Below are 12,586 nucleotides of genomic sequence, written 5' to 3'. Positions count from 1 at the left end.
TGCGTACAGAGATGGTCACTGTTACTGCTGGATGTGGAATATACTTCTTATATCCAGTCGAATCAGTGGTGCATCCTACACATTGCATCTGCTGCAGTCAGTAATGTTGCTTTGAGGAAAGCAACGACTTTCACCTTGAAGTTCAGAGACATCAGAAGGCTGCACCAAAAGTAGAAAGACAGCATAACTCTCCTTCCCACAGATGATCAGTTTGAGACCTGACACACTCTCTGCTTCACTGAATACATAAACCGCATTATCCATGAATAATCCAGAGGCCTTTTGAGGCCTGTTCTCAAATATGACAAATATAGGTAATTCAATACATAGTTTTACAGTTTTTAAGTATTTCAATTTAACTACGTGTTTCGTGTGTTTTGCTAGAGACTGACTTGTTCTGAACAGAATAAGAATTGCATGGTTTTCAAAACAAAATTTCTTTAGAAATCTCCATTGCTAAGCTTGTACTACTTATTTAGCCCCGTACTACCCTCCTAAATATACAGGCATGTTTGAACTACATTTCTACCCTTATGATAGCTTCTAGATTTTGCCTCATTTTAAGTATGAAGGTATATCCTTGCAGTATGTTTCAAGGAAGCCCTGGAATGTAACATTGTATTTCCTCTTTCTTTAGTAACTAGACAGCAATAGCGCCTTTTAACTGAGATCTTAAAGTCTATAACTAGACCTCTATAGATACTCTATGACGATTCTTCCATTTTACAGGCACACAAATGAAGAAAAGGGGACTTAAAAAAGCTGCTCAAAGTAACAAAGCAAGTAAGAGGACGAACTGAATCCAAAATTAGGGAGTCTGATTGCTTATTCCAGCCATTCACAAACTCTCCCACCTTTAATAAAACATTAATGTTTTCTAACTTAAAAGAAACAACACTAATAGAAAATAAAGGCTTCATTTTAATCCCCTTTCTTTTAATCTCTACCAGAGAATAAAGTTCTATAGTGATAACATAGACCTGGGCATTAACAATGTGTAGCCCAGTGCAGAGACTTCAGCATATGACATCCCCCAGATCTAATGAAAAACACAATGGAAGTTTGAACAGTTAGATGGAAAAAACTATTCAATGCATAAGACAGTTAGACAGTGCAGCTTCTACTGCTGTCCACATTCCAGGGTGTATTAATAATAAGACACTACTTGTGCGGTGTTTCCAAATATCACTAGCAGAGAAATGAAAAAAAAAAAAAAAAAAAAAAAAGCAGCTGCCAAGCCAAATATAGAGAGAAGTTAATTAAAAAAAAATCACAACTGGAAGACTTAATAACTCCACATTCATATAGAAGGACAACAACATTTTCTGGCATAATATATGTGTGTTTGTACCCGCATATATGAGTATAAGAACCGCTCAACTTGCACACCTTTCATGTTGTCTCACTAACTACAGCTGCAATACAGCTGAGCCATTGTTTGTGGGCCGCTCATGGCCCGCGGTGCCATGAAAACCACATTCCTGGGCACTAAATAATCAGCCGCCGTGACCCCCCAAGAACCTGTAAGTCAAATTCATTTACCCCCAGAGGGCAATGCTCTATTGTATCCTCCCTCCTTTCCAGCCACCTAGGAACAATGGACAATAATTGCAACTGTCACGGCAGTCAGTAGGAAAAATAAACCAGTGCCTGTTTTCACAGCTTACTGCCAAACCTGATCCAAACACCTAATAACCATGCCCCCAACCATAGAAGCACAGTTGCACTGAAAAGCGTCAGATGTGAGGCTTTTGAACAGAGCTACAGAACAATAACTCAACTTGTGCTCAAAATATGAAGCTAAAAAACAAAAATTAAAGCAAAGCAAACTCCTCTTTGAGGCTGTGCTGTTGCTCCCCATCCTCCCCCCGGGCAAGACTGAAAGGACTGTTGAATTTCTTTTGTGCTAGCATATAACTGCTGCTGCTGCTGCTTTCAAGTTTAACTTGTGAAGAGGAAAGAGAGGAAAGGAGAAGAAAGATTGTCCTCCAACAGAACAAGATCACAGGGCCGGGGAGCAGCCTGCCTTCTCAGTACACAGCTCTCTGCGGAGTAGCTTTACTCGTTGTCCAAAGGGAGAGGAGACTCCCCGGGAGTACTCTTAGACTCCCAGCAGATAAAGAGTTAAAGAAGCTCCACCAAAGTGCAAGAACTGCTGAAACACACACCCAAAAGTGGAAATAAAAGCTGCCGGCGTACCTTAGGCTTCCAACATCTTAAAGATTAATCAGCTCGTTGCAGATGATGATGCTATATTAAAACAATATACTTTTAAAAACCAGAAATCACAAGGAAGCCCAGTGGGTACCCTACCTCTTTATGACCTGTTGCTCTACATATATGAAGAAAATATGCTCTGTGGGGATAAAAAACTCTGAGTTGGCCCTCTGTTATAATAATAATATCTCAGCCTATTTGGGGCTGAAGCACTATATTCTCTTGTAAAGTTATCCTACATATGTAACAAATACATACTTTTGAATTACAGCCTCTTAGGGAGAAGCTTCGGGAAGTAAGTGGCATACTTTCCTGCTTGTGTAAGTCAGAGGACTAGAGCAAACTAATGCTGGTGGCTTATTTGTGACAAGTTGGAAGACACATTGAATTAAAATAACACTAAGTTTGCACATATACCAATACATTAGCCTCTCAGAGCAGACTACAGAGCAATTCCACAGATCTGGTTTCATGTTGTATGCTTCACTGAATGTTGCCATCTCCTGTGCAGAAGGTCCTTAAACCTTTTAGGCACAAGCTTTAGGAGCTTATCTGAATAAGGACCTAAGCACTGCGGCCAGCCCTAGTAAACAGACCAACTAAAAATAATGAGAGAAATATAACCCAGCTTAAAAACAAAAACGTAGAGTTCAGTTCTGATCTCATAACCACTTTAACATTTCCAAAAAACATTGGCTTTGATTGTGCTGCTCCAGATGCACACTGATATAAATGGGAGAAGAATCAGAGTCACTGTTTCTTTTCAGATGGATAATGGCTGCTCTGAAAGCTATGTATTTTGGACACACATGTATTTTGAGTCAGTTCTTCATCACAAGTAAGGACGAAGAATTACAAAAATATTAAATTACATGAAAACAACTACAGGTTCCCTGCAATGACCTCACATATATAAAATGGGGAAGTATCTTGGCAAAGCAGAAGCTACTGCTGCTGGAGAGTGGTCAAATTTTGTCATTTTCCTTCTGGAGTAGGGCTTTAAAAAAACATGCTTTAGTGCACAGATGTTGTACGCTGTCTTTTAAAATCTGCACTGGCTAATTTCAGTACCTAGAGGTACCATTTCACAAACTTTGCTCTTTTTTTTCCCCCTCAACACATAGAAAAGTCATAAAAATCTACATTGCCAAAATCGGTACCAAAAATAGCAAGGACTTCCGGTCACCCTCAGATTTCAGAAGCTGAATTCTACTATAGTTCAACACCGCATAAGCCTACGTTCGATATGTGAACTGACTTTTACTTAGGCCTAACAATAGGATGCATCCTGTAACACAAAACAAAATATGCAACAAAAGTCTTGTATAAGTACATCAGCTTAGGACAACGTGCCATTTTGCTTCTCTCAGGGAGCATACACTTCATTTAAGTCCCAAATTAAGATATTTCAAGGGGAGGGGAAGGAGGAAGAACAAACAAACAAAGTTCCATAAAGGCAGTGATAAACGTATTTTTCATTCTCAATTTGCTTTAGCACAGAAACAGTGTTACCTTTTATTTCTCCAAAGTTCCCTGATCCCATGGCAAGAAGCTTGTCTTTCCAGTCCTTTGATAGTAGCTTTTCAATACTGGGAGTTTCTGAGTGAAGGGGGGGAAAAAAAATGTAAGCAAATCAACATGACTGTCTTCACAATAGAACTCATTAAAAGTCTATCTGCTAAAAATAAGGCCAACCCTACTCTGGGCCCCAGTTCGTAATGACTTCATCAACAAACTGATAAGAGGGGAGGGGAAGAAAAAAAAAAAAGAGAGAATGTGTTTTGTCACCTGCTGTTTCAAAACTATTAGCTTTTTCCTCTTGTGGAACAAAGCCATAGTAATTCCCTATGACAATGGGCACATATAAACCTGCAGTTCATTGTTTTTCAATTTGGTGAACAAGTTCCTGCTTATAATGGATGCTTGTCAAATTCAGGGTGTTAGGCTGCAGTCAAAAAATAATTATGTTGATAAAATGCAGAGTAAAGAGAGAGAATAAGAGAGAGAGAGAGAGAGAGAGAGAGAGAGAGAGGCAAAGAATTAGCTCCTAAATCTGCTACATGTAATTATATCCCTCTGAGTGTTTACAATTACATCCACTTTATAATGTGTGTTTAAACATCGCGTGGTGGTAAGCATACTGTGGCAAGGTTTTCCAGTAACACACACATTATAAATAATAATAAAAAGTTGGGTATGAAAAATGCTTTAAAAGATTGCAAAACCCAGAGAGAGAAAAGGCATTGCTTAGAATGGAAACCCATTATTTGCTCATTTCAGATTCTATCATTTCCTTTAAAAATAAAATAAAATAAAATATATTTGTTCGGTATTTTCAGGAAAAATGCAGTGAGGGTGTGGATGGGTCTGATATTTATGTCTATAACTCTTGTATTCTGACCTCTTTTTGTGTAGAATTTTAATGCATAAATAAATATAAATGCTAATAAAATTCAGAGAACATTAAACTCAATTCCAAACAATGTAATTGTATATTCTTGTCAGCATTTAGATGGGTACACAATTACAATAGCTTTCAATCCCACGATTAGCACTGCATTCAGTTAGAAAATGGAGTGTACTAAAAGATAAGTGTCCCAGTATGCGCCATCTAAATAACAATACCCACACTTATTATCTGGATCTAAGACATATACTGCTATTCTCCACATTTGTGTTTATGTGTATTTGTATTTGTTCAGGCATTTGTTTACCCCCTACTAGGAGCATAAAGGGAGTACATGTTAACTTATCAAAGGGACCGTCTGGCCTAGAGACCATACAATTATTAGCAACTGGTTAATTTTCCCCATAGTAAAAACCATTATGAGGAACCTTCATTATCTTGTTTGGCTAATTCTGCCTACTTTCTTGAACCCCCAACTTAAAGCTCTAAGGACGCAGTGCTGTAAAATCTTTGTGCCAGTTTTAATAGAACTGTATCACTGGGGGTCTTCCCCTCTCACTTTCTTTCTTTAAATGCTATTAATGTATCCTTCCCCCCTCCCTTTACAAAGCATTTGTCAAATACAATGAAACGAGCAAGCCCAGATTCCTGTTAAATAAAAAACAACGCACGCATATACACACACACACACAGTGTAATACTAATGCGGAATTAACTACGCCGACACAGGCGCAGGGATGCCCTCTTGCTTTACACCTCCCTCCCAGGCTCCCTTGCCCAGGCGTGCAAACACACGGACACGCACGTACGCGCACACGCCTGCATCCGGCGAGGTGCTGAGCGCTTAGCAACTAGCAGGAACCAGCTGCCGGCAGACCAGCAATTTTCCGTGACATGCGTATACGCTCTGCAACCCCCCCTCCGTCTCCAATCTGCTCTCGGAAAAGTGTACCTGGAAGTTTCCTTGGAGCAGCAGCTGGAATTGAGGTTTGCTCCTGTCACTGACCAAGGCCTGAGTAACCCCGGATTCCACTCAGACGGGTTTGTTGTTAGAAAGTCTAAGAGTGCAATTAAGTGATAGCGACAGAGATGCGAGAAGCTGCCCTGCAATTAACATTTCCGAGGCAGAGGTCATCCTAAGAAGTTTCCACCCTGCTCTAGCCGCTGTCTCTAACACTTCCAAAGTTTGCACAGGCCCTGTAAACACTCCCGAAGGAAACCTTTTTTAAAAAACATATCTGAATAGGTCAAATAAACACTGCTGTTTTCTTTCTTTTTTTTTTTTTTTTTTCCCTGTGTGCTTTTCAAAAATCTGCGAGGAGCATGTAAACAGGCGAGCGCCCAGGCGGGCGGCGCGGAGACGGCTGCCTGCCAGGCCCCGGCAGCGAAGAAACCTTCGCGGGGCGCTCCGTGAGGGCTGACAACGGGCTCCCGAAGCGGCAGGCCCCGCGAGCACACCGCCATGCTTCCAAGTCCGTTGTCAGCAAAGGCCAGGACAAAGCTTTTTCCCCCCGCAGCTAGACAAAATATTCGCTGCAGTGCGCTCGTAACGGAGCAGAAGCGCTCCGTCTTGCCCGCCGCGCTACAGCCGCGGCAGCGGCTGGCGGCCCGGTGCAGCCCCCGGCGCGGCTCCGACGGGCGGGCAGCGCCTGCCCTTCACCCGAACACGGCTTCATTCAGCAGGGTTTTCCCTTTTTCTTTTCTTTTCTTTTTTTTAACCCCCCTCCCCTCCCTTTTCTCCCCCACCCCGGCCTGGTCAATAAATATCTGATTGACTCGGCGGCCCTGTCTGCAGCCGCGCCACTCGGGTTACAAATTGCGCTGCCTGCAACCCGACTCCGCTGGTAATTCAGGAAGAGCTACAACAAACGAGGGAGGAATAACGAAGGCGAGGGATGGCCCATGTATCAATGACGGAGTTTCTGCTCGACTGGTGAAGATCTCAGTAGGAAATCATGATCAGAGATGTGAAAGGCCAAATGGCAAAATCCCAATAGTAACAATGCATCTGTTCATTAATGTGTGACTATGAGTAATATGAAAATTTAACACAATTATAAGCCCCTCTGCAATCCTGATGGCATGAAATAGATTGTGGTGATCTAATCAGCATTCCCCCTGTTGAAATACTGTATGTTAACTATTTAAAATAATATTATATAGATTTTTGGTTTAAAAAAAACCCACGTAATCATATTTAATTGATGTACTAACTTAATTTCAAACCTCTCTTGACTCAAGCTGCGATTTTTACGTACGGCACTTCCACAGAATTCTGACATAGAATCAGCAAACTATTGTCTTTCCCCTAATATTAAGAGAGCTTTAATTCTTAAAAACAATAGATTCCCCACCCCTACAGCTACACAGACCTAGGGATCTATATTAAATTAAAGTTTGTTTAATTCTATTACATACCATGTTAACATCTTGTACTTATATAAAATACTCTATTCATACATATACTCAGCCTATCACATTTCAGTACTGCTTGTAAAAGACATTATGCACCATATCTTGGAAACAAACACTTATTATATCATTTATGCGCTCCATTAAAAAAAGATTTGAAATTTACAGATATTAAATAAAAATAACTGTTTAAAAGGTTACAACTGTAGAGCTTTCATGAATTATACAGAAACAAAGCAGTCTTGTTTTGGTTTTTTTTAGACTACACAGGGAAGATGATGCTCACAAATTAAGAAAGGAAATAAACCCTGCATCTTGTTTGTGAAGCACTCATTCTCCGCATTCATTGAAAGTCAATAAAACTTCTAATGCTTGCACATGTAGCATACAGCTTAAAACTGGAAAGGTGGTCTGCACACAGGAACTACTCTTCTTAATCCCTACCCTAACACTTACTCTCCCCTTGGATTTTACTGAACTATTTTGCTATGTCTGAGTCGTATTGTGGCAAATCCTGGATACAATCTACACACCAGGACAACTATTGTTATAATCTACGTTTCCATTTCCCAAAAGCTACACACTGTGTGCTCTGCTGTTCCAAGTATCATGAGTGTTCAGAAAGTCTCTTGATGCCTTTATCATGGGAACCCAGGATTCAATCGCTTGGGCTAAGAAGACTCTCCGTCACCTATTTGCAACGTAGGTCCTATGACATGCAGCAAACCACTTCCGAGTCTACCCACAGCACAGTGCGACCACATCTGCAAAACGGTTGTGAACAAGTTGTTTGTGAATAGCAATTCATTAATGTTTGTGAAACATCTTAGTTCCAATGATGCTGTGTTAAAAGAGGATCATGTGCAGGGCAGCAAAGAGAAAGACCGCGATGAGAGAGAATAGGAAGCACTACGCAAATGGTGGTAAAAAGCAGACAGCTTGAATTAATAGAAATACACACTAATCCGCAAAAAAGATTTTTGCCATTTCCTTTCAGCGCAGCTATCAGTCATTAGCTCTTGCTAGAGATATGTAGTGCACATTTTGTTCTTGTTTCACCCCCGCCTCTGTTGCTCGCTGATGCTTCCTGGGGATGGCAATACCCCAGGTGAACGGCCTTCCAGCCGTGCCAGGTCGCTGCAGCAGCACAGCAGCCCTTCAGCGCCCCGCGCTGCCAGTCGCTCGCCCGCCTCCCGGCGCTCGGGTGCCAAGAGCGCTCAAGATTCACTCCTGCATCCGCAACAACGAGACCTGAAGACTGAAGCCAGCATCCAGGAATTCTGCCACCGGCCTTCGGCACACTCCCGGTACAGTAACCGTCCCCTTAACTACTCTCGTTTGTGTATGTGCATGCACACATGCATTTGTACATGCTGTGCATACACATCTGCATACGATGAGTTGCTCTGACAGTACTAAAAAGCAAAGGATCCAAGTAAATTGACAGCAAGCCACTTTTTGTATGCTAACAAGTCCCTCTATTTCTGTATTTGACCTTTAAATGTGGCTTCATTGACTAATTTGCTTAAAAGCCTGAAAGTTTCACATGAAGAAAGGAGCAGTTTGCTTCCAGAAGTGACCTACACTACAGAGCTGGAGTTAGAATCACCGTTTTTAGCACTGTCTGGTAGACTTGTATTCAACTTAGCCACCTTCTAAAAGCTGGATTATTTTTTTCGAGCATTGTACCTCCCCTTTGGGAGTGACTTAACCCCACTCTGGATGCAGCGGCAGCACAGATGCACGTGTGTACCCAAACCTGCCACGGCAGTCTGCCAAACGCAGCCCCACAGCGCAACCTTCCCTGCAGGCCCAACCTCCAGTAGCTCTTTTGAATCCATGCTGCCGGGTCAGAGTCCTGGAAATCCACTTATAAAAGCTTAGTATGGTCTTCACTGCCAAATCTCTTCCTATTACTTATTTCTATTCCTGCTGATTATTTACTAAAAGCAAGGCCCCGGTCTTTCAGTCTCACACGGCTGCTTGCTTCGAGAGAAAGGGACGTAATTCCATCACGCTGCAACAAGGTGCGGGGCGGGCAGGGGGCGTTCACAGCCGAGGCACTTCCAGAAGAACAGTATTTGAGGAGGGAAAGAGATAGCAAAGCTCTGACGTTACAAAGAAAAGACCACTGCTACAGAAGGGAAAGAGGCTGAGATAAGACAACTGCAAGCTAAAGAGCAGTAATATGAGTTCTGGAGCTGCTGGCTCGCGCTGGGTCTGAGCTTGGTGCTCTGTTCCACAGAGCTCCCTCCACCGTAACTACTGTGAACACTTCTCTTCCTGGGATGAGAGAGAGAGAGAGAGAGAGAGAGAGAGAGAGAGAGGCTCCTTAGGACAAAGTAGAAGAAAGAGATGTTTGGCCTCAAGAAGGATGATGACATGAAGTGTAGCAGAGTGGAGAGAAGCCAGGAGCTGCTCAATACCTAGCCAGACCACCAGACATTTCCTGCCAACACATGTCATTCCTAGAGGAAGGAATATTTGGTCGGCACAAATGATCACGAATAAACTTTAACATTGGCTGATATACCCTCCACTTCTGGCAAGCACCTTCCTTTATATTATGAAAGAGCTGGCAGGCAAATATCATCCATCCATTATTCATCCTTTTCTTCTGCTACAGTCATAAATACTTTACACCTGCTGGCCACAGTTCCACCATTTCCACAACCCTCACCTAGCAAAGTGCCATCACACTGAGATGCTGCTCTCTGTTCATGCACCACAATGAGCCTTTTCTGGTTTAAATCAGGAAACAAGCTGAAGGATTCCTTTAAAGTAACAGACAGCACATGCAGACACAAGAAATTTTTCTTTTTGCGCACCCTTTTTATTACAAAAGTCTTACTTATACAAAATAATAATACAATTTTCATAGCAAAGCAAATAAAGCAGCATTGCGAAGAAATGGTTGGTATCAGCAGGTTACAGAGACATACAGCATCTGCATACACATATGCTTCTCCATCAACAGAATCATGCTTTTAAGGAACTACATGCAGCTAGGCAAGACACTATGAATCATGAGCAGGCACAACACAGAATCTATTTAAGTTTGGAAACGAAAGATCACACAACATGCAGTTTTCTCTTGCAATCCAGACACTACTTCAGGTTTGTATTGGCCTAAAGGCATTTTAGACTTCTGGAAAGATAGTAGGACACACCTCTGTAAAGGTAAATATTGTACAAATGTAAGATAGTTGTCACAACAGGAAAAAGTCTGACTGTAAAAAAAAAACGCAGGTGTGGTAAATAAAATTTGATGCTAGGTGAAAGACTAACTGGGGCTTTTATGACCTGCCATAAAGTAGCATGTTGGTGGCTTTTTTGTTTGTTTGTCTTCTTAAAACAAATTCAATCTCTGCCCAAAGATTTGAACAAAATAGTCAAGCTTTGATGAGATGTGATGAAGCTATGATGCCTTGGCCAACACACCATAGTAGGACTTATGACACCACTCCATCATGACCACTGTGCAGAAAACAGCTGGGCTACATATGTCCACAGGTGGCTTCCAAACCTACTAAAAACTCCCTTCTCTGGCAAGAATAACCAGGCTTCCTGTTCTTGTAATCTCCAGTCCCAACCCCAGCCACATGTTAGTTCCCATAGCATTTTATTTCAGAGCACAAAAACAACTGCTCTGTACAGAGGTGACCATGGTCACCTATGGTGCACAACAAGATCAGGTCACCATAGTATTCTTGTTGCACATGTTTGAACAATTTTGTGTACACTTTATAACAGGAGACTTATTTGCAAGTTGCTGGTTCTGTTTTGCAATACCATCATGTTGCATTGATGAAGTATACAGTATTTGAATGATCAGACATCTATATTGTGATTCTTGGCATAAGAATACTGCTTCTTGTGCTACAAAAATAATTCACAAATCTCGAAAAGTTTCTGTAGCACAATAAAAAAAATATTCAAGACTTTTAAATCAAAATCAGTAGTCTGTGAATGCCACAAAAACCATGATTTTACTTAATCTACAAATATACAAGCAGCTATTTTTACAACTGCTCACCACTACATACACCCAGTTTTGCAAGAAAATATTTCCTAAAAATATAAATATATTTGTTAGGAAGAAAAGGTTTGAGTAGTCTTCAGATACACTATACTACTAGTTGCTGAACTAATTATTCCTTAGGATGCAAGCAAGGAGCCAGCAAACTGCAGCGCAAGGCAAGAACACATGGCTAAGTAAGAGGGGGGAGGGCATGGGGACGCCTTAAGCTAGGTTTGCAGCCAAAACCAGCATCTCACTGAACTACACCCTCAGGAACAGTCAGGCTATTGTCTGAATTTTTTATAGTTTCCATCACCTGAACGTACTGGCAGTTGTACTGTTAATTGTATACTTTTCAGGCTGTTTCATTTCAATAAATGGTAGCTTCACTCATTCACTCCAGGAGCTCTGGATATGACATACACAACACAACGAAATCAGGTTTGTCATGACATACCTTCCACTAGCCCTTCACTCTCCCACAAGCAGACTCTCTTCATTTTTGAAGTACACAGGTAATAGTCAAAATTTTCTCAGCTTCCATTCTCTTTACTGATATAAAGTTTCATGATAGAGTTTGTTTTCAGAGTGTAAAAAATGTTAATATTTCTAAAAGTCTGTCTATCATGCACTTTTTTGGATTGACAACGTTTATGTCAATAACATTTCTGTGAAGCCCTTCTGAGGCCTGCAGAACCGACAAAAACACCTCTTGATTAACAGTGTTGAGTCAGGGAACAAGCATGCATTCCCACTGTCACTCAGAAAACAGGGAATCCCAGGTCATTCAACCCCTCTGTGATTTCCAGCACGCTAACTTGTAGAGTGCATGCTTTATTACCTTGCATACCTTCGCGACAGCAGACCCCATCATCAAGGCTCCTAAGAGCGCGCCGACTACCCTCCAAGCAATAACAATGCAGGGTTGCAAGCTGCTATCTGATAATTGCCACCTGTTCCTCTATTGTCAGGGTGGTATTCATATTTGTGTGCTTGCACAGCTGGACAGTGGTGTGCTTCGCACGCTCCTCTAAGAACCTGGCCTTCTCCATCAAGTCTGGAGCTGCTGTTGCTTGTCTCAGATTTGCAGGAAGATGTGGCTGCATTACTCACAGGAGAGTCACAAAAGCACCATTCCTCCCAGTTTAACTCTTCTGAAAATAGACTGGAAGACCGTAGGGTTTATAGTCACTGCTCGGCTACCCTCCATCTAAATCCTTGTCCTGGCAAATACAACAGTAGGGCACGGCCAGTCCTCAGAGTGGAGAATCCATTCAGTCTCTGCCTTTCCAGTTCTGCATCAGAGCAAGTGGGTCCCCCCAGAGAAGGGCACACCGAGGCACTGCGAACGGTACTGGATACCGTGCACAGAACAATATATCTTTTGTCACTGAAATTGGTTGGGACTCAATGTTTTGGACTCCCAAAGGCATTCAGGAGCATAAATCTCATTCTGGAAAGGAATTATGCTCCCAACAGCCTTTGGAGATCCAGGCCAGGGAGCTGGCTGAAAGAGCTGACCGTGAACA

At 41.9% G+C, this 12,586-nt stretch overlaps 1 protein-coding gene across 19 annotated transcripts in view; it reads right to left on the bottom strand.

Moving 5' to 3' along the window:
• Positions 1–12,586, bottom strand: part of SOX5 (SRY-box transcription factor 5) — a 650,623-nt gene that overhangs the window by 159,919 nt on the left and 478,118 nt on the right. For 17 of the 19 annotated variants that reach the window (XM_062591596.1, XM_062591577.1, XM_062591562.1 and 14 more), the window contains one exon: positions 3,730–3,816. The exons of the other annotated variants lie outside the window; for them this stretch is intronic. In XM_062591596.1, the coding sequence (XP_062447580.1) occupies positions 3,730–3,816 (87 nt within the window). The remainder of the gene's footprint in view (positions 1–3,729; positions 3,817–12,586) is intronic. 19 annotated transcript variants of the gene reach the window in all.

Source organism: Rhea pennata, chromosome 1, assembly GCF_028389875.1.
Source record: "Rhea pennata isolate bPtePen1 chromosome 1, bPtePen1.pri, whole genome shotgun sequence".
Classification (NCBI taxonomy): domain Eukaryota; kingdom Metazoa; phylum Chordata; class Aves; order Rheiformes; family Rheidae; genus Rhea; species Rhea pennata.
Note: the sequence above shows the minus strand (reverse complement) of the source record. Positions and strands in the feature narration are given on the sequence as shown.